At 49.3% G+C, this 20,604-nt stretch overlaps 1 protein-coding gene across 3 annotated transcripts in view; it reads left to right on the forward strand.

Moving 5' to 3' along the window:
• LOC139280239 (cytosolic 5'-nucleotidase 1A) overlaps nucleotides 1-17,222 on the forward strand; it is a 96,136-nt gene extending 78,914 nt beyond the window's left edge. For 2 of the 3 annotated variants that reach the window (XM_070899867.1, XM_070899868.1), the window contains exons 4-7: nucleotides 2,152-2,281; nucleotides 4,230-4,352; nucleotides 5,444-5,622; nucleotides 16,388-17,222. In XM_070899867.1, the coding sequence (XP_070755968.1) occupies nucleotides 2,152-2,281; nucleotides 4,230-4,352; nucleotides 5,444-5,622; nucleotides 16,388-16,693 (738 nt within the window). In that variant the 3' untranslated portion in view covers nucleotides 16,694-17,222. Of the gene's footprint in view, nucleotides 1-1,542; nucleotides 1,713-2,151; nucleotides 2,282-4,229; nucleotides 4,353-5,443; nucleotides 5,623-16,387 lie in introns of those variants that run through there. The other variant, XM_070899869.1, reaches the window with a different exon arrangement.
• Nucleotides 17,223-20,604: the final 3,382 nt, after the last annotated feature.

Genomic DNA, 20,604 nt, shown 5'->3' on the forward strand with positions numbered 1-20,604 from the left:
CTATGCGGGCCCATTCATGGGCAAAATGTTCCTCTTAGTTGTAGATGCATTTTCAAAGTGGATCGAATGCACCATTTTAAACTCGAGCACAACCTCCACCACTGTGGAGAGCCTCGCAACCATCTTTGCAACGCACGTAATCCCTGACATATTCGTCAGTGACAGTGGTCCGTGCTTCACCAGCGCAGAATTCCAAGACTTTATAATTGACCACGGCATAAATCACGTCAAGACGGCACCGTTCAAGCCAGCCTCCAACGGCCAGGCGGAGAGAGCAGTGCAAATCATTAAACAAGGCATGCTTAAAATCCAAGGTCTCACACTGCAGGGTCACCTGTCGCAACTGCTGTTGGCATACAGATCTTGTCCGCACTCACTGACTGGGATCCCCCCCGCGCAACTGTTGATGAAAAGGACTTTAAAAACAAGGCTCTCATTAATCCTCCCAGACATGCACGAAATCGTTGAGGCAAAGCGCCGTAAGCTGACTGATGACAGAAATTCGAGGGGGAGATGGAATGAGATAGGGGACAAAGTGTTTGTACTTAACTATGGCAGGGGTCCCAAATGGCTTGCAGGGACAGTAACGGGCAAGGAAGGAAACAGGCTACTGGTAGTACAAATGGTCAATGGCAAAACCTGCCGGAGGCATGTAGACCAAGTCAAAAGCAGATTTACCAACAGCACTGCGGAACCAGAGGCAGATTACAATGTGGAACTCGCACCACACCTGGTGGACAGACAGAGGGAACAACCTGAGGAAAGAGCAATCCCAACAGACAGCCCAGGCGAGTCAACAACAATCACACCAATCAAAACAGACAGCCCAGGCGAGATACCAGCATCCACACCCAAAGAAAAACAGACACCAAGGCAAACAACTGAACCACAACTCAGACGCTCCACGCGAGAGCGTAGACCACCTGAGAGACTGAACTTATAAAGACAATAAGACCTTGAGGGAGGGTGATGTCATGTATCTTACATTATTATATATAACTGTATCCCAACGTGCTGTACATGACTGTAATAAGATATGACCTGTAACCACCAGCATACCTTACCACCAGGGGTGCATTTGCAAGAGACAGGTATATAAGGACAGGTCTCAGGCACGTGCAGCATTCCAGAGCTGTGAAATAAAAGGTGCAGGTCCAGAGTGACCTTGACTTCACTACATGCCTCGTGTGAATCTGTACTGAGGGGACAGGACTTTACAGGGGTACCGAAGTTGCCTGATCAGCCATGATCATATTGAATGGTGGTGCCAGCTCGAAGGGCCGAATGGCCTGCTCCTGCACCTATTTTCTATGTTTCTATGTTTTTAATAACCTCCCTTATGATGTCTGCAAAACCCTCAGTTTTGAAACAAGGAATTGACTTCCTCGGGGAGAAAGGCTTTTTTTTTATCACTGATTAGCAACAGTTGCTGATTAAAAGTGATGACAGACTGCAAGATGACATAGCCATTGGCTGTTGCTTAACTCCTGCTGCCAACAGTTGTCCGCTTTCCTGCAGCTGGTATGTGGCCTGGAAGCAGAATATAAACCCTCAAATCAGCTTGGTAAAATTAGTGCTGCAGATGGCTGACCCTGATGATATTTGTGAAGAAAAAGGTTGTGATTGTTAAAGCAAGCACCTTTGAGCCAAGAATGCGACCAACGGTCAGGTTGGATTCGAGCCCTATACTAGGCCTAAAGCTCATACTCCAGGTGGATGCACCAGTGCAGCGCTGTGGGAGTGTTGTATTCTCAGAGGAGTCGACCTTCAGATGAACTGTTAAACAGGGGTTCCCGTCTGCCTGTTCCAGTGGTTTGGGTTCAAGATCCCTTGGCAATATTTGAAGAACAGCAGGGAATTCTCTTAACTAGTACCACCAAAAGGAAAACCGAATAACGGAAAATTCATCTCATTGTTGCTCATGCAAAATGGCAGTCACGTTTTCCTACATAACAACAAGAATTGCATTTTAGACTAATTCATTTTGTGAAACACTTTAAGACACATTAATGTGATAAACCATTTATAGATACTCATTTTATTTTTATGCTTCTGAGTGTTTAATGGCAACAGCAGTTTATAGATGAATGATCACTTCTTGCCTCCTCAGTCCTCTGAGTGAAGCCTCATTTCCCTTATTGTCTCTTTCAGGCGGTTCAGATGGTAAATAAAAGGTTGTTGGAGAGAAATCCTGAAGAAAAGCAGCTCTTTGAAGTTATCCTTTTGTCAACTCACAGCGCTGAAGGTGGAGTGAGGATCATTAATAGCGTAAATCATTATGGTGAGTTACACAACTGGGGTGTTCGTGACAGCTCACACCTGTATTCACTCTTGCTTGCCTTACAGCAGTTTATCCTACACTCATCTCTACTGTCGCATGTTGGAAAGGAGAAAGTAAGTCCTATACAAGTGCAACGTCCCAAATCCGGCAATCTCGGGACCGAAGCCATGCCGGTTTTCGTATTTTTCCAGATTTCGGAGGAGAAAATCCAACGTCCCAAATCACCGGGCCGTAGCCGTGCCGGATTTCGTATTTTTCCAGCATTTGGGTCAGACATTAAAACAGCACGAGTCAGGTCGGGTCGTATGTGGGTCAGGTCTGGTCGGGTCGAGGGTCATTTGACAAGGCTCAGACCAATCGCACGCCGAACTACTCGATCTGAAATGCGCTTTTGTAAAAAATGTTCGGTTTTCGGACAATTCCAGTTTTCGGAATTCCGGATTTGGGACATTGTACATTGGGACATGAAAAGTATTCTCCCATCGATTATTTATTCCTTCATTCACTTCACTATTACTTTTAAATACTTTTTCAAATTTACTACTCTTTATCTATTTTAGTTTGAAAAGACTGGAGCAGACACCCTGGGATGGTATTAGTCAAGGGATCCATCCCATCCCCCACCCCCACCCCCTTCAATATTTCCAACCTTCATAGCAAGTGAGATCAGACATTTTTTTGTGTTTTTCTCCCTCTACTTTTCTCTTGCCCCCTCCTCTTCAGAGGCAATGCCCATGCATGGGTACCCTCCAGTACCATTCTTCATGTGCAAGCATAGGCCACAAGTGTTGGCAAGCTATTCAACTCTGGAGGGTATCACATCCGAGCTTGACCCTGTTCACAAGTTGTTTACTTTTCAGCTGGGAATCGCTGAATAGTGATCAAGAGTACGTTGGCCGGCGATCCTTCTTCCCTTTATAGCCCAGCAGAACATAAAAACATAAGAATTAGGAACAGGAGTAGGCCATCTAGCCCCTCGAGCCTGCTCCGCCATTCAGTAAGATCATGGCTGATCTGGCCGTGGACTCAGCTCCACTTACCCGCCCTCTCCCCATAACCCTTAATTCCCTTATTGGATAAAAAGCTATCTATCTGTGATTTGAATACATTCAATGAGCTAGCCTCAACTGCTTCCTTTGGCAGAGAATTCCACAGATTCACAACCCTCTGGGAGAAGAAATTCCTTCTCAACTCGGTTTTAAATTGGCTCCCCCGTATTTTGAGGCTGTGCCCCCTAGTTCTAGTCTCCCCGACCAGTGGAAACAACCTCTCCGCCTCTATCTTGTCTATCCCTTTCATTATTTTAAATGCTTCTATAAGATCACCCCTCATCCTTCTGAACTCCAATAAGTAAAGACCCAGTCTACTCAATCTATCATCATAAGATAACCCCCTCATCCCCGGAATCAGCCTAGTGAATCGTCTCTGTACCCCCTCCAAAGCCAGTATATCCTTCCTTAAGTAAGGTGACCAAAACTGCACACAGTACTCCAGGTGCGGCCTTACCAATACCCTATACAGTTGCAGCAGGACCTCCCTGCTTTTGTACTCCATCCCCACCGACACCTGGGAGTCCCTGGCCAAAGACCGACCTAAGTGGTGGAAGTGCATCCGGGAGGGTGCTGAGCACCTCGAGTCTCATCGCCGAGAGCGTGCAGAAATCAAGCGCAGACAGCGGAAAGAGCATGCGGCAAACCAGTCCCACCCACCCTTACCCTCAATGACTATCTGTTCCAGGGACTGTGGTTCTCGTATTAGACTGTTCAGCTGCCTAAGGACTCATTTTAAGAGTGGAAGCAAGTCTTCCTCGATTCCAAGGGACTGCCTATGGTGTTGATGAGGAATGGGTAGAAGATTTAGCAGACAATAACAGTGTCCCACCCTGGAAGTGCAGCTCCTATTGGTCCAGATTGCTGACATCATCTTGCAATTTGTATTTCTCTTCTAGGTTTGGAGATTAGCAAATTTTGCTTTCTACATGGAAACGATCCTTCAAAGTACCTACACTCACATGAAGTGAAGCTGTTCCTTTCAGCATGTGAATCTTCTGTTTGCAATGCACAGAAAAAAGGTAACGTGTCTTGATTTGTAGAACTTCTGCATAATACTTCTGCAGAGAAAGAAGGGCTCCTTTGGGGTATTGTACCCGAAATTTCAGCCAAGGAATTGGGTGGGAGTTGAAGGGTATTCTAAAGGGGATTTTTTGGAATGAGGTATCTAGAGGAGGAATTGCATAGAAGAATTTGGGATACCGTTGAGGGAATTGCATGGGGATTGTTAGCGGTACCCAGAACCATTATTGCAGACAGGAATGAAGTGTACCTGAGGGGAAATGCATGAGTACCCTCATTTCCCACACAGACTCTCCTGGGGTACGTGTCACTCCCCTGAACAACTCTTCCTGGGGGAACGAGGGATACCTGGCCAACTTCAATTTCTTCACCCGAGCTCAGGGGCATAAAGCCCAATTATAACCACACAGCTGATATCCGCTAACCTCATAAATATAATCATGAACCGTGTGCAGTAGACACCTCAAGTCGCTGGAGAAATATCACCAACGATGTCTCCGCAAGATCCTACAAATCTCCTGGGAGGACAGACGCACCAACATTAGCGTCCTTGACCAGGCCAACATCCCCAGCATTGAAGCACTGACCACACTTGATCAGCTCCGCTGGGCAGGCCACATTGTTCGCATGCCAGACACGAGACTCCCAAAGCAAGCACTCTACTCGAAACTGCTTCACGGCAAGCGAACCAAAGGTGGACAGAGGAAACGTTACAAGGACACCCTCAAAGCCTCCCTGATAAAGTGCAACATTCCCACTGACACCTGGGAATCCCTGGCCAAAGACCGCCCTAAGTGGAGGAAGTGCATCCGGGAGGGCGCTGAGCACCTCGAGTCTCATCGCCGAGAGCGTGCAGAAACCAAGTGCAGGCAGCGGAAAGAGCGTGCGGAAAACCAGTCCCACCCACCCCTTCCCTCAACCATTATCTGTCCCACCTGTGACAGGGAATGTGGTTCTCGTATTGGACTGTTCAGCCACGTAAGGACTCATTTTAAGAGTGGAAGCAAGTCTTCCTTGATTCCTAGGGGCTGCTTATGATGAATCATGCAACTCATATATGAATTAAAATAAAAGTTTTTTTCCCCCACAGGTATTCCTGCAGCTCTAATGATGCAGCAACATTGTCTCACAGCAAATGAACAACTGAAGGTGGCATTCGATGGGGACTCGGTGTTGTTCTCGGATGAGACTGATCTTGTATACAGAGAGAAGGGTCTGGATGGGGTCATCCAGCATGAGAAGGACCTGGAGAATGTTCCTATGGGAGAAGTAAGGTTTATGATACCTAGTCAGAAATTGTTGCATGATTTTCAGAATTTATTAGCCAGCTCCTCTGTAATCCAGATTTAAACCTTGCATATCATCCATGCAGGATTTCTTCCTATGGATTTTGAACATCAAGACTTATAAGAACACTGAGATTTTCCAATACAATGGACGTTTTTTAAAAAGATTAAAAATGACTCTAAGTTCTGAGTTCAACACTACCGCATACAGATTTAAAATCAAAAACCAAAACCCCAAATCTAGCTTACCGATTTTAGATTCACATGACCAATTCTCCCAGTTGCTTACGATTTAAACAACCTTAAACTTTGCAACGTATATCCTGCGACGTTAATTGGTTCTGCACAATTCTCTCGCAATGTATATATCCAACTGTTTACAGTTATCCTATTTCCCGAATTACGTACCATTACTCCTACGTTAACTGGTCATGCCTCTTAGCAGTAACTATGCTAAAACATAGCTCCGTATAATCCAATGGGTGATCAGTCCATCCGAATATATACCTTCCACGTGTTCCCTTCCACGTGTTCAACGGCCGTCTTCCAACACCTGCTTCTGCTGTTCCTGTTCCAAGCTCGAGAGAAAGAATATATTAATGACTTGGAAGAAGGGACCGAGTGTAGCGTAGCCAAGTTTGCTGACAATACAAAGATGGGAGAAAAAGCAATGTGTGAGGAGGACACAAAAAATCTGCAAAAGGACAAAGACAGGCTAAGTGAATGGGCAAAAATTTGGCAGATGGAGTATAATGTTGGAAATTGTGAGGTCATGCACTTTGGCAGCAAAAATCAAAGAGCAAATTATTATTTAAATGAAGATTGCAAAGTGCCGCAGTACAGCGGGACCTGGGGGTACTTGTGCATGAAACACAAAAAGTTAGTAATCAGGTAGATCAGGAAGGCCAATGGTATCTTGGCCTTTATTGCAAAGGGGATGGAGTATAAAAGCAGGGAAGTCTTGCTACAGTTGTACAGGGTATTGGTGAGGCCACACCTGGAATACTGCGTGCAGTTTTGGTTTCCGTATTTACAAAAAGATATACTTGCTTTGGAGGCAGTTCAGAGAAGGTTCACAAGGTTGATTCCGGAGATGAGGGGTTGACTTATGAGGAAAGGTTGAGTAGTTTGGGCCTCTGCTCATTGGAATTCAGAAGAATGAGAGGTGATCTTATCGAAACGTATAAGATTATGAGGGATGCAGAGAGGATGTTTCCACTGATAGGGGAGACCAGAACTAGGGGCATAATCTCAGAATAAGAGCCGCCCATTTAAAACAGAGATGAGGAGGAATTTCTTCTCTCAGAGGGTTTTAAATCTGTGGAATTCGCTGCCTCAGAGAGCTGTGGAAGCTGGATCATTGAATAAATTTAAGACAGAGATAGACAGCTTTTTAACCGATAAGGGATTAGGGGGTTATGGGGAGCGGGCAGGGAAGTGGACCTGAGTCCATGATCGGATCAGCCATGATTGTATTAAATGGTGGAGCAGGTTCGAGGGGCTGTATGGCCTACTCCTGCTCCTATTTCTTATGTTCTTATGTAAAATTCCTTTGTTCAAAGTTCTTATACTTCTCAAACAAAACTGATCCCAGTTAACAGCCAAATGTCCAGTTCAGTTTGGCCAGAGATGAACTGACCATTCGCTGAATGGCCAACACGAATGTCCTTCAACATGCCTCTTCCTGTTTGATGCATCTTCCTGTTTGAATTCAAACTTAATTCAATCTGCTTGAATTCCAACTGCTCTATTGCCCCTCCCCCGAGGCTACTTCTTCAGACAGGCTACAGATGAGCGTTCTTCTCACACAAGCCTTCATCCTGATGCAGCTTTGCCGACTCCCCAACACCCGCTGTTGCAGGCAAACCCAGCAACTGCAGCTCTCCAGGCAGGTTAATGGAGAAGGGCAATTGGGAGATTTGCCTATTACCTCAGCAGCAGCAACTGGCACAGGGGTTTCATGATCTTTCCGCGTGAGGTTCACACTTTATCTTGGAGCTCTTTTGTGTATTGTGCTGGGATCTAATTTCAGACTTGCTATCTGGGCAGTTTCTGAGGGGAGGGTGTGGGCTTCCTCACAAGGAGTTGAGGGAGAAAACGAATTGGACAGATCATTTCATTCAAATTACAACTGCACTCCTTTCACTTGCTCGACGCTCTTTAGGAATAGCCCTGCCTCCAAAAAGTATTTTCTTTCATTGTTTCACTGGCGAGGAGAAGGAACAATGATTCATCCCAGCTTTGATCAACATCGGGGCCTTTAAAGGAGCATACCACTTCCAAGATTGTAGAGGGATGTGCTCGGGGCCCAGAAGAGGTGTGAGTTCAGGGCCCAGAAGAGGCGAGGGCCCAGGGGCAGCACGGGCCAGCCCACACTGCGATATGTGCGCGCACTAGGTCCGTGCAGCAGAGCAGGTCTCCAGTCGTCTTGGTTAACCCTTGCCACAGGACCAAAACCAAGCTCTGTCAAGCCCGTGTGGTGGCTGGTGTGTAACGGCCACCACACGTTAAAAAAAATCCACACACAGGCATCTTCCACCCTTCAGGATGTAGTTCTGGACCTGGAATATTAGGTCCTTCATTGAAACACCTGTGAACTCATCCCTTTTATCCTCGATACGAGGGACCGCCTATGATGATGAGATGATGACGGTCAGACAGGCAGTGAATGGAGCAGCGGATTTGCCAAGGGTCACATGCAGAGAAAGCCGGAATGGGATGTAAATGACTCCCAACTTGTATTAATAGCTTGGTGTGTCCAATATGTACTCACCCCCTAATATTTTCTTTTCTCTGTTAGTTTTAACAAATCTGTAAATGTCTTTTTTTGCATTTACAGATTCACTGACGTGCACGCAAGAAAATATTGTGAATTGAGATGCTTCTGTCTTAAAAGGGACAGTGTGCAATTATTGTCGGTCAGCCCCTCGATCCATATTTCATATTTTTGCTGAACCTCAGCCTATCTCACCCAAGGCAGGCTGAGTGCAGGTCGGGGCAACAGTAACAAGAAATTGATTGCGTTTTTTAGATGCTGCGAGGCCCTTGTAAAGTTCGAAAATGGCACCCGCGATGCGCGCGCACACTTCCGAAGGGAAGTGCGGCGGGCGCCATATTTGTAAAGGGGTTTGTGCGCATGCACTGAACGACAGCCAGCAGCATGCAGAGTAGGCAGTTCATGACGTCAATCAGTGATTTGACGCCAGCGCTGCCATTTTACAGCTCTACGCAGTAGCCTGCGCCCTTTCTTAACCTCGCACAACTGAATATGAGATTAAACGGCACAAAGGACACTTCCCTCCGCCCACCCAGCCCCCCACCAGCGCTATTTAAAGGGATCACAAACTACTTGCAGGTTAGTTGCTGGATTATTTCTTCTGGCTATTCGTGCAATACTACATGTTTTGATGAGCTTTTCCATTCTTGCTTAAAGTTTCAAATTCTGCAGGGAGTGGTTCGGCTGGTGCTGAAGTACTTTTTTGGTGCTTGTACTGAAGCCGGGTGCTTTCAGACACGGGTGGCCTAGTCGGCCGCCTTCTTGGAATTGAGTATGATTGGGAGAACGAAAAGAGGCCACACAGAGCAGGTCAAGCTGGTAGAAGAGGGAGGAGCAGGAGGAGGAGGAGGAGGAGGGAGTGAAGGGCTGTTAGCAGGAGGCCCTATCCACAGACATGGCTCAGAGACATGGACCATGTGCAGTAGACACCTCAAGTCGCTGGAGAAATACCACCAACGATGCCTCCGCAAGATCCTACAAATCTCCTGGGAGGACAGACGCACCAACATTAGCACCCTCGACCAGGCCAACATCCCCAGCATTGAAGCACTGACCACACTTGATCAGCTCCGCTGGGCAGGCCATATTGTTCGCATGCCAGACATGAGACTCCCAAAGCAAGCGCTCTACTTGGAACTCCTTCAAGGCAAACGAGCCAAAGGTGGGCAGAGGAAACGTTACAGGGACACCCTCAAAGCCTCCCTGATAAAGTGCAACATCCCCACTGACACCTGGGAGTCTCTGGCCATAGACCGCCCTGAATGGAGGAAGTGCATCCGGGAGGGTTCTGAGCACCTCGAACCTCATCGCCGAGAGCATGCAGAAATCAAGCACAGGCAGCGGAAAGAGCGTGCGCCAAACCAGTACCACCCTCCCTTTCCCACAACAACTATCTGTCCCACCTGTGACAGGGACTGTGGTTCTCGTATTGGACTGTTCAGCCACCTAAGGACTCATTTTAAGAGCGGAAGCAAGTCTTCCTCGATTCCGAGGGACTGCCTATGATGATGATATCCACAGAGTGTGTTTAGGAAGAAATTTTCTTGCCTGAACTTCAGCGATGACCAGTACATGAGACGTCTGCGCTTCACTAAAGAGGTTGTGACTGAAACCTGCCAACAGCTGCAACCACAACTCCAGTCTTGGAGGAGGGCCTGTGGCTGTCAACGTGTGCCTCATGTTAACTCTGCCATTTTCCTGAACCGAACGGGATTCCGCTCCCTCAATGTGCGGCTGGTATGTGACCCGCCACTAGTGTTCTCACACAGGTCGGGGCCTCCACGCTGCTCCCAGGCCGCCGCACTTTTTATGGCCTCGACCTGCCGCTGTGGGGCTACAAAAGGTGCGGCGGCCCCGGGAGCAGCGTGGAGACCACTTCATGGAGCAGCGCGAGCTGGTGCAGGAGGGCGGCGGCAGTGAAAAGTGATGTCATCAAGATCCAGGTCGGTGATTGGAGCGTGGGCAGATACAGCAGGAGCGGCGAGAGACTGCGGAGGGATGTGATCGGGGCCCAGGGGAGGCGTGAGTTCGGGGCCAGGGGCCCAGGGGCAGCACGGGCCCAGCCCACACTGCGATATGTGTGCGCACTAGGTCCGTGCAGCAGAGCAGGTCTCCAGTTGGTCTTGGGTAATCCTTGCCACTGGACCAAGACCTAGCTCTGTCAGGCCCGTGTGGTGGCTGGTGTGCAATGGCCACCCCACGTTAAAAAACTCCACGCACAGGCATCTTCCACCCTTCAGGAAGTAGTTCAGGACCTGGAATATTAGGTCCTTCATTGAAACACCTGTGAACTCATCCTTTTTTGGCGTGGAAACAAGTCATCCTCGTTTCGAGGGATCACCTATGATGATGATGGTATGTGACCACAGGCAGCGCCTCATGCAAGTGTATGCCCGTTACCCGAGCAGTCGTCATGACTCGTTCATTCTGTGGCAGTTTTGAGCCGCCACGACAAAGCCAAGGGTGGCTACCAGGCAACAAGGGTTATCCACTCTTGTCATGGCTCATGGCTCCGGTCCGGAACCTATGCACAGCTGCACGGCAGGCATTCAATGAGAGCCCTGCTGCCACAAGGAATATTGTAGAGCACACCATCAGCTTCCTGAAGCAACGCTTCTGCTGCCTGGACCGCTCTGGAGGAGCCCTGTACTTGGCTGAGCGGGTCTCAAGATTTGAGGTGGCATGCTGCGGAACCTTGCCATTTTGAGGGAGCAGTGCCTATCGGGCGAGAAGCTGAGGAGCAGGAAGTGAAGGAGAAGGAAGAGGAGAAACATGAGGAGAAGGAAGTGGAGGAGGAGCAGGAGGAATGGGAAGAGGAGGTACAGGAAGGGAGGCTGTAACGTAGACCATCTTTCTGCCTTGACTCTACGTGATCAAATAATTAATGAACGATACTAGTAACCTCAACCGCAACTCCACATTCACCAACAGCCCCACACTCCTTACCTTTGCTCTGTTACTGACCATCACATCATCCTTTTCCCACAATGCAGACATAAAACCCAACACAAAATAAACATTCCAATGCAAATTTATACATGAAATCTTCATAACGCATACAAAATAAACTAATCGCCGTTGTGCATTCCCTTATTGCCTCTTCCATCTGCCTTTGTCTCTCCTAGTGCTTCTACGAGGTGCTTCCCCAGTGGCTACAGCATGGCTGGTGGAAGGCTGCTGACCTTCCGTTGAAAAGACTGCAGATGGCCTTGGAGAGCGACCTCGAGCAGCTCTGGACCTTGAAGGACTGGCTTCAGACTGCACCATCTGTCTGGACTGGCTGGTTGACAGACAACCGCAAGAGCACTGACGTAGTGGCACGAGTGGGAGCACAAAAGCAGTCATCCTGAGGTTGAGCAGGTCCGTATTCCAGGGAGCCACTGCCACTCTCCCAGTAATCTGTTGGCGAACATATTGCTGGAGTGCTGTGATTCCCTGGAAACCCATTTAAACACAAGTATCCATAGACGGTCCCTCGAGCGAGGAGGACTTGCTTCCACAAGAGTTCACAGATGTTTCAATGAAGAACCCGATGTTCCAGTCCTGAACTCCAACTGAGGGGGTGGAAGATGCCTGTGCGTGGATTTGTTTAACGTGTGGTGACCGTTGCACATCAGCCACCACACGGGCTCGACAGAGTTAAGCCTTTATCCAGTTGCAGGACGACTGGAGACCTGCTCTGCTGCACGGACCAAGTGCGCACACATATCGCAGTGTGGGCAGGTCCGAGCTGCCTCTGGGTCCTCGCCTCTTCTGGGCCCCGTACCCTCATTTGCCGCACCTTCGCCCATGTTGTTCCAGGGCCCGGCGCTCCAGCCTAATCCATAGCCCCGACCTGCGGTGGTGTTCCCACACAGGTTGGGGCAGCCCATGAAGTTCCAGGGCCTGGCGCTCCAGCTCTATCCATAGCCCCGACCTGCGATGGTGTTCCCACACAGGTTGGGGCGGCCCACCATGGCAGCAATCTGGGATTCCATTGCAGCACTCACGACGTTTGGTGAAAGCTGCCTGTACTGCGATGGAAGCTGAAACATCAGCCATCAGTTGCTGCAGCATGGTTGGTTCCACGGGTGTGCTGATGGAGGTGACCACCTGCTCCATCTCGGAAAGGATGGGCTCCAAGCTCGATGTGCCAAGTTGGTGCTTGACGTCTCCCTAATCCTTGACATTGAGTGCAGGCTTTCTGGCAAGCTTTCCAGTGCATCAAGCATTTGGGTGGGTTCTTCTGTAGCCTGGACCATCAATGTTCTCATCTGAGAGCGCTGCAGCAGAACTAGTGTGCGACCTCGCCCTCCGGTGAGATAGCACCTGAACTAAGCTTCCCCCCCACCCCGCCCTGACTCCTGCACACTTGTGCCCGGTGTCTCACCCACATGCACATCCCTCCTCTATCCTATCTAAAATACGTGCCGTGTCAGTCTCTGAGCTGGTGGCTGCGACTGTGACATTGAGTGACAATGTCTTTTCAGCTTCACTTATTTCTACCTCTTCCTCCATTTCCCGGGCAGGTTCCAGCTCTTGAGTATCTGAAATGATAAAGGGACAAGGTGAGGGGAGAGGAGGAAGTAAGAAGTGTGTGCTTACACCCCTGCAGCTTCTTAGTCAGAAGAGATTGAGGGATGAGGGAGAAGTGGGATGGGAGAAGGAGATTTAAGTATGCTGATCATCATTATCATGGGTAGTCCCTCGGAATCGAGGAAGACTTGCTTCCACTCTTAAAATGGGTCCTTAGGTGGCTGAACAGTCCAATACGAGAACCACAGTCCCTGTCACAGGTTGGACAGATAGTCGTTGAGGGTAAGGGACTGGTTTGTCGCACGCTTTTTCCGCTGCCTGCGCTTGATTTCTGCACGCTCTCGGCGATGAGACTCGAGGTGCTCAGCGCCCTCCCGGATGCACTTCCTCCACTTAGGGCAGTCTTTGGCCAGGGACTCTCAGGTGTCAGTGCGGATGTTGCACTTTATCAGGGGAGGCTTTGAGGGTGTCCTTGTAACGTTTCCTCTGCCCACCTTTGGCTCGTTTGCCGTGAAGGAGTTCCGAGTAGAGCATTTGCTGATACCTCCATCATCAATCACTTCAGCTCTGCCGGTGGCGATGGCCTTTGTGATGCCCTTTCCGATGATGGCGAGCACTGTCTCCACCATGGCGCTTAAACATGCAGGCTCGCCTCTCCCCCTCCACTAAATTCCTGCTGCCTGCTGTTGTTCGCCACTTTCTCCTGAAAGAAAGAGGGAAGTGTGTCAGTGAGTGTCCTGCAGTATGTTTGGGTGGTGCCGCTATCACGGTTGAATAGCTGCCAGTGTGTGTGAGCTGTGAGAAGTGGGTGTGAGGTTTGCAACAGTGCTAAGCGTGTGAGGGTGAGCTAAATCATATGAATGGTATGGCTGAGTCCTGATTGATAGAAATCGTTGGTAGATGGATAATGGGGGTGTAGTGAATTGAGCAGTGGATGAGGCTAGTGGAGTTGGAAGGGTATGACATTTGAAGATAAACTCACTGACCTTGACAACTCTTGTGTGATCATTAAACTCTTTCCTGCACTGCATCCATGTTTTTACAGCTATAATCCTGGCATTGACCTCTGCCGCAATCTCTTCCCACTGCCTCCTGCCCCACTGGATACAGGATATCTTTCTTCCATTCCATCTCTTCCACCATGACCTCTAATGCAGTGTCTGAAAACCTTGGCACACACTTACCCATTCGTAGAGTATATACATCACCCATTGTACTTTGTGATACTTTACACTTACCTGCATAATATCCACCTCTCCCAGCTAATGCGTATAGAAATAGGAGGACAGAGCAGATGAATTGCGTGGCTGGAGGGATGGTGCAGGAGGGAGGGCTTTAGATTCCTGGGATATTGGGACCGGTTCTGGGGGAGGTGGAACTTGTACAGGCCGGACGGGTTGCATCTCGCCAGAGCTGGGACTAATGTCCTCGCAGGGGTGGGGGTTTGCTAGTGCTGTTTTGGAGGGTTTAAACTAATTTGGCAGGGGGATGGGTACCAGAATGTAGCATTAAAAAGGAGAAACGATGTGCACACAGTATTGGGAGAGACGGATAGCACAGACAGGTTTACAGTGCATGTGTGTGAATGCACGAAGTATGGTAAATAAGTTTTGTGAGCTGCAGACGCAAATAGACACATGGGAATATGGCGTTGTGGCAATAACGGAGACCTGGCTCACAAAAGGGCAGGATTGACTACTAAAGGAGTCGAAATTGCCCGCGTCTCGATCGGGGGCGGTCACCTTCCGAGGCCGGCACTTTTATCGCTCGGCTCGGAAGTCCCGCCCCCCCCGACGCGGAATTGGACGTACCGCCCCCTCAAACAAAGCGGAGCGCTGTCTCCGGCACTCCGCTTCCTTTGGGGGCGGGCGGATCCCGGGGCGGTAGTGTGGTGCTGCGTCCATCGTTATGCGCCACAACCCCCCTCCTCTTCCATTAAAGGGGAGGGCCGCAAGCGTACTCGGCACGGCTCTTTGGTGGCCACAAGGGCTACCGTGAGATAGGTCCAGCAGCCCCGGCACCCAAGACAGAGTGCTGGGCTGCACGATCTCGGCCCGGACCACGTTAGGGTTCGCCATGGTCAGGCCGACCCAAGAGTCAGACGACAAAGAAAGAAGGCGTTCCCGGGGTGCTGCGTGCCTCCCCTTTAAACAGGGATGTCTACCAGCTTTGCGACCCACGACGCAGGCGTTGACATGCACCCGCATCGACCGTTAAGGGGTAGGCCCGGAGCCCTAACCGCAGGGTGCTGCATGGCGTTGCCTTACAGCGCCTCTCAAACCTCCAGGGTCATTTCCCGGGAGGCGGTAGCGCCTCCCCTTCCCTAGCCGAACACTGTCTTGTCCCCCGGAGGTGCTAATGGGGCGATAAAAAGGGGCAATTTTGGCATTGAAGAAAGACAGGGAAGGAAGGAAAGGAGGTGGGGGTGGCAGTATTGATTAAGGAGAATATTACATTGCTGGAGAGAGAGGATGTCCTGGAGGGGTCAAGAACAGAATCTATTTGATTAGAGTTGAAAAACAATAGAGGTGTCGTTACACTACTAGGTGCATTCGATAGGCCATCCTCTCCGCATCCACCTTGTCAAACCTCCTCATAATGTTACACGTTTCGATAAGATCGCCTCTCATTCTTCTGAATTCCAATGAGTATAGGCCCAACCTCCTTAACCTTTCCTCAAAATTCAACCCACTCATCCCCAGAATCACCTTAGTGAACCTTCCTACAGGTGCAGCGTCCAAAATCCGGAGTTCCGGAATCCGGAATGTTCTGAAATCCAGACACCAGGCTGATCCGTGGCGAGGTTGTCCGGAAACCGGAAAATGTTCTGAAATCCGGACTATACCCCCCGCCTTGGCGCCCCGGCCCTCGGCGGCCTGACTTCGCCGCGACTTCGCCCATCCTGACTTCGCCATGGCCCCGGCTCCCTCCCCCCCCCCCTTACCTCAGTGGGCCGACCTCGCCCCCTTACCTCGGCTGCCCGACCCCACCTACCTCGGCCCAGGCAAAGACGTTCCAAAATCCGGAAATACCCGGAATCCGGAACGGCCTCGGTCCCGAGGTCTCCGGATTTCAGACGCTCAACCTGTATATCGACTTTGGCTCACGAGACAATCAGAGTTGGTTGTGGAGTGTCCTCTTCCCCACCCCCCCCCCACCAATTTGATAGCCTGCTGACATTCACTGTCCAGCCTCACAGTTACAGCCCAAGGTACTAGATCGAGCCTGTGAGCTGTACCCAAGAGTGAGTCAACATCTTCAGAATAGCACCGGAGAAAAATTAAATACACTCATGCCACAGACGTTTAAGCATGGGATTATCAGTTACAGTGTGTGGCTAGTGCCACTCATTTAATTTTGCATAAACCCCCAACATGTATATCTTTAATATATCTGTTAAAAGCTTTTTTTAAAGCTCATTGTTACCCTATTGGTAATTTAATTGTTCTGTTGACAGGGCCCATTCAAGATATTTGCCATGATTCTTGGAGAGATGAAGAAGAAGTTTAGCCAGGAGGATGATCCAATTTGCACGTACCTGGTGACAGCAAGAAGTGGCAACGACCTGGGTATACGGGCTATTAAAACTCTGCGTGAGTGGGGACTCAAGATAGACGAAGCTTTCTTTATGGCAGGGGCTCCGAAAGGCCCAATTTTATCCTACATCCAACCTCACATTTTCTTTGACGATAATGCGATTAACATCAGTGGAGCGCGTGCAGTTGGAACTCCGGCTGCCCTTGTGCCAACTTACTGCGAGTAGTTTTGAGATGGCACTTCACCCGCACGGGTTGCAGTGGCAGTGTTGTAGGCTAGCATTATAAGGGTTAATTTTCTGACTGCTCACGCTCGGGGCACAGCCTCACCAGCCAGGGGCATATTGCGGGAAATTTCCGACACAGGTTGTGATTTTCCATCCATGGGCTGCAAATGTACGATTTACTATGGGCTGCAAATGTACGATTTACTAATAGGTACTTCTAACAGGCGAGGCCGCACACCAGCAGTGCATAGTTGCAAAATTTAACCCTTGTCTATTTGTAGCCTTCCTTCCCAATGCTGGCCGTACAAATTAATTTCACCTGCCAAAGAACACTTGTAAAATGTTATGTTTTTTTTTTACCCTTACTGCCATTGCCAGCACTAACATCTTTCACCTTATGATCATTAATATTCACAAAAACAATTATTTTTAAAAGATCGAATCACTAGTGCTTCTGTCAGAGAATCATTGCCTGCCTGTGCCGGGTGTGCTGTTGGTAGAAATAAAGCAGAGGTTTTGACAAGTTGAAGATGCTGATTCTCAACATGTTTCATGAACTTTGTTTTGGTGGTGGTGCAGGTATCTTTTTTGGCTCTTACTCGCACTTTTTTAATGTTTTCTGGAATTCCATTCATGTGCCTCAAGCTCTCCTTGGACTTTGGCAGCGCTCGCAAGCTTGGTGTCAATTTCTTGATTGCCGAGCTAAAATAGAAGTGCTGTTTGTAAATTCTACAATTTTGAGAGATCTTTGGCTGTCAAATTGACAGGGCAATAAAAAATGTAAAAGTACATTAGGGGCATTGTAATGCCCTCCACCAGGGCAGGACGGGAGTTCAAATCGAGTGGCTCTTTTTCCCGCTTAGATACCACCCCACAAGCCATTTTAATGCCGGGCTGGTTGAGGCGTCTGCCTCATTATTATATGCTAATCAGGGTCCTACCACTAAGACAGGGCCACGAGGCAATTTTAACGGCACACTGGCCAGAGCGACTTCCATCGTCACTCCGCCCAATGAAATCTGCCCGACACCCAGCGGAGGCCCCGAAAGATACGTAAAATACGTTTCTCTGTGGGGCTCAGGTGGCCAACAATTCTCCCGAACCTGACCAGCTGCCTCTCTGCACCCGTTTCAGGCAGGCAGCTGGCCAATAGGACGTTAAAATCGGCTGGGCCTCCCACGGAGACACTCAGGCGGGAAGTTTGACGGCCAACTCTATACCCTCCTCCCGAGAGTCGGTTACAGCCAGAAATTATAAGTGGCCCCTGCACAAAGGAAAGAGAATCCTCTGGTGGAAATGTGGAGGTTTTTTTTATATAGAGACTGTCAGTTGCTCATACATAGAATAGTTCCTCCTCTGCGGAGCCGTGTATATCCTCCAATTTGCCAATAAACACTAAAGCTGGAGAATCTGGTGAGCAGCACTCCATGTGAAACTCTTTGTCGGTTTTCAGCTAGACTAATACAAGCATTAGAAGGTGTCCATGCTCCAGGAAGGAACTCAGGCCTTGATTTACATCATTCCATTGTGTGCGATTCACTGTTGCACCGCTGGAACACAGGGTGTGCAGGGGTCCTGCAATGGGGAATATTGTCAAAAGTTCACTGTAAGACAAAACAGAGAACTGTCCAGGGTCCATCCAGATCCAAGTATTAAGCTTGAAGAATACATGGAACAGCCACTTAGTGCTCCTATAAGTGTTCTTGATGGCTTCTGGAGTAATAATGTGTTGGAATACTTCAATCTGGTATCATTTTGGGAGTTCTGAGGCGTTCTTTTGGTTGAGGGATTTAAACATCATGGGCCTGAAATTCACCGTCCCCAAAGGGACGGCTACCGCACAGTTAGGGCGCTCGATCGAAAAAATCGATGGGCCGCTGTGATCGGGTGATTTTCGCTCCCCGAGCCATATTCAGCTCGGGGAGGATTTCAGCGGTGTTCACTTCCGCCGGAAACGGCGCGGTGAAGCCGCTGTACAGGAAGGTTTCCAGCGGTGAGCTCTGCCGCGTGCGGTGCCGCTGGAAAGGGACTACCACAGCGACATTCACCGAGGGAAAGGTCGGACTTTTCCCGGCAGTGCCCCAGCGAGGTTTCCGATGCGGCGCTCGAACACAACACCGCTCGGGCCTTTTGGTAGGTAAATCGTTTATTACTTATTAGTGTTTTTATTTCATTTTCCAGCATGCATGCGCAGTATTTATCTTTTGATAGTTTTATTCATTATTAGTGTTTTTATTTCATTTTCCATGGTCCGCAGTATTTAGCTTTTGATACAATTGTATTAATTGTTTTGGCTCCATTAAACCTGCTGAGTGCTGCTCAGAGGTTTGCACCTACCCCGGTACTTTTGTACAACTTTCAGGTCTGACTCTTTAGTGGAGGCCTGTGGGCTGCAGAGACCTGCCTGGCAGGGTTCACCCTGAGGATGGGAGGAGTGTTGGGAGGGCGACACCTGGTACACCTGGTCAGACGCAGGGCGGCACGCAGGAGAAGGCATCGCCGTCAGCACCGTGCAGACAGGCAGCGGGCAAGGGAGACAGCAGCCATGACTCGTTCATTCTGCGTCTTCACCGGCCCGAATCAGGATTGTGGTTGGCTGCTTGGGGACAAGGGATATCCCCTGTCCACTTGGCTGCTCACTCCACTGCGGAACCCCAGGACAGCGCCAGAGCATGCCTACAATGACGCTCATTGTGCCACCAGGTGCATCGTCAAGCAGCGTATAGACATCCTTAAGTTGAGGTTCCGGTGCCTGGACCGCTCTGGTGGCACCTTGCAGTACTCTCCTCAACGGGTCTCCATCATTGTCGTGGTCTGCTGCATGCTGCACAACCTGGCCATCATGAGGGGACAGCCGCTGGAGGTCGAGTCAGCAGTAACACCCGAGGAGGAGGAGGAGGATCCCCGTCGCCCCAGAGCCAGGAGGTGTCGACCCATCGCCACCCTGGATGGGCCGGGTGCAGATTGGCCAGCACCCTCCTCACATATATGGAGGTGCCCGACACCTCCCCTGCAATCTCCCTCCGTGCATTATGTACTGCCTGCCTGCCAGGTCTCCCCACGTCAGGAACCAAAAACAATATTCTTCTGTCCTCCACACCGTCCATCAGTGTCTCCAGCTCCAGATCAGTGAACCTGTTGGCTCTCCTTGCACCTCTTACACCAGCCGTCCTTCCAACCTCCTCCCCCCCCCCCCCCCCCCCCCCCTCAGGGCCTTGCTGCAAACGCTGCCCTTTAAGAAGGCCAGGAGGCAGCTGACTCATTAGAAACCCTTACCTGCATGTTGAATTTCTCAGCGGTGATAACACTCAAATGAAGACAACCACACCGCTGAAAAATCTACTTTGGAAGGGTTCATTAGCGCTGGAACCCACTTGTTCACTTTTGGAGCTGAACATGGGGTGGCCCAGCCACGAAGAAATGTCGGCGCTAATGGTCCCAAAAAGGTGGGGGAGCAGCAACTTTCCAGCGGCACTGAATTTCGGCGCCCATGTGTTTTCTTTCGATTGTATTCCTTTTCAGTACATTGGGATGCTGACAAACTATTTATGTAATTTAGGGAGGGGAGTTAGAGGCCTTTGAGAATAATCTTTAAGGTTTGTGGCGAAACACAAATCGGCTTAGCAGTTGAAACTGCAGCTGAACTATTGCGTCTAAGAAATGAGACAGGAGACCAAATATATCCAATGTACTCAGCCCCAAGCTACTTACATTCCAACAGTATGATGGCTTCATAAAAATATATATTTGAATATGAAATCAGATTTACTCAGCTTATATTTGTTTTTTTTAAGATATCCTATTGTACATATTTATAGATTGTTGCCGTTTAATTGCTCAGTGAGATTGTACAAAGAATGGGAGAGCAGTAGACCAGGAAAGTCCCATGTTTGATCCCTGTTTTGTGTTGA

This window comes from Pristiophorus japonicus, chromosome 14 (genome assembly GCF_044704955.1).
Source record: "Pristiophorus japonicus isolate sPriJap1 chromosome 14, sPriJap1.hap1, whole genome shotgun sequence".
Taxonomy (NCBI): domain Eukaryota; kingdom Metazoa; phylum Chordata; class Chondrichthyes; family Pristiophoridae; genus Pristiophorus; species Pristiophorus japonicus.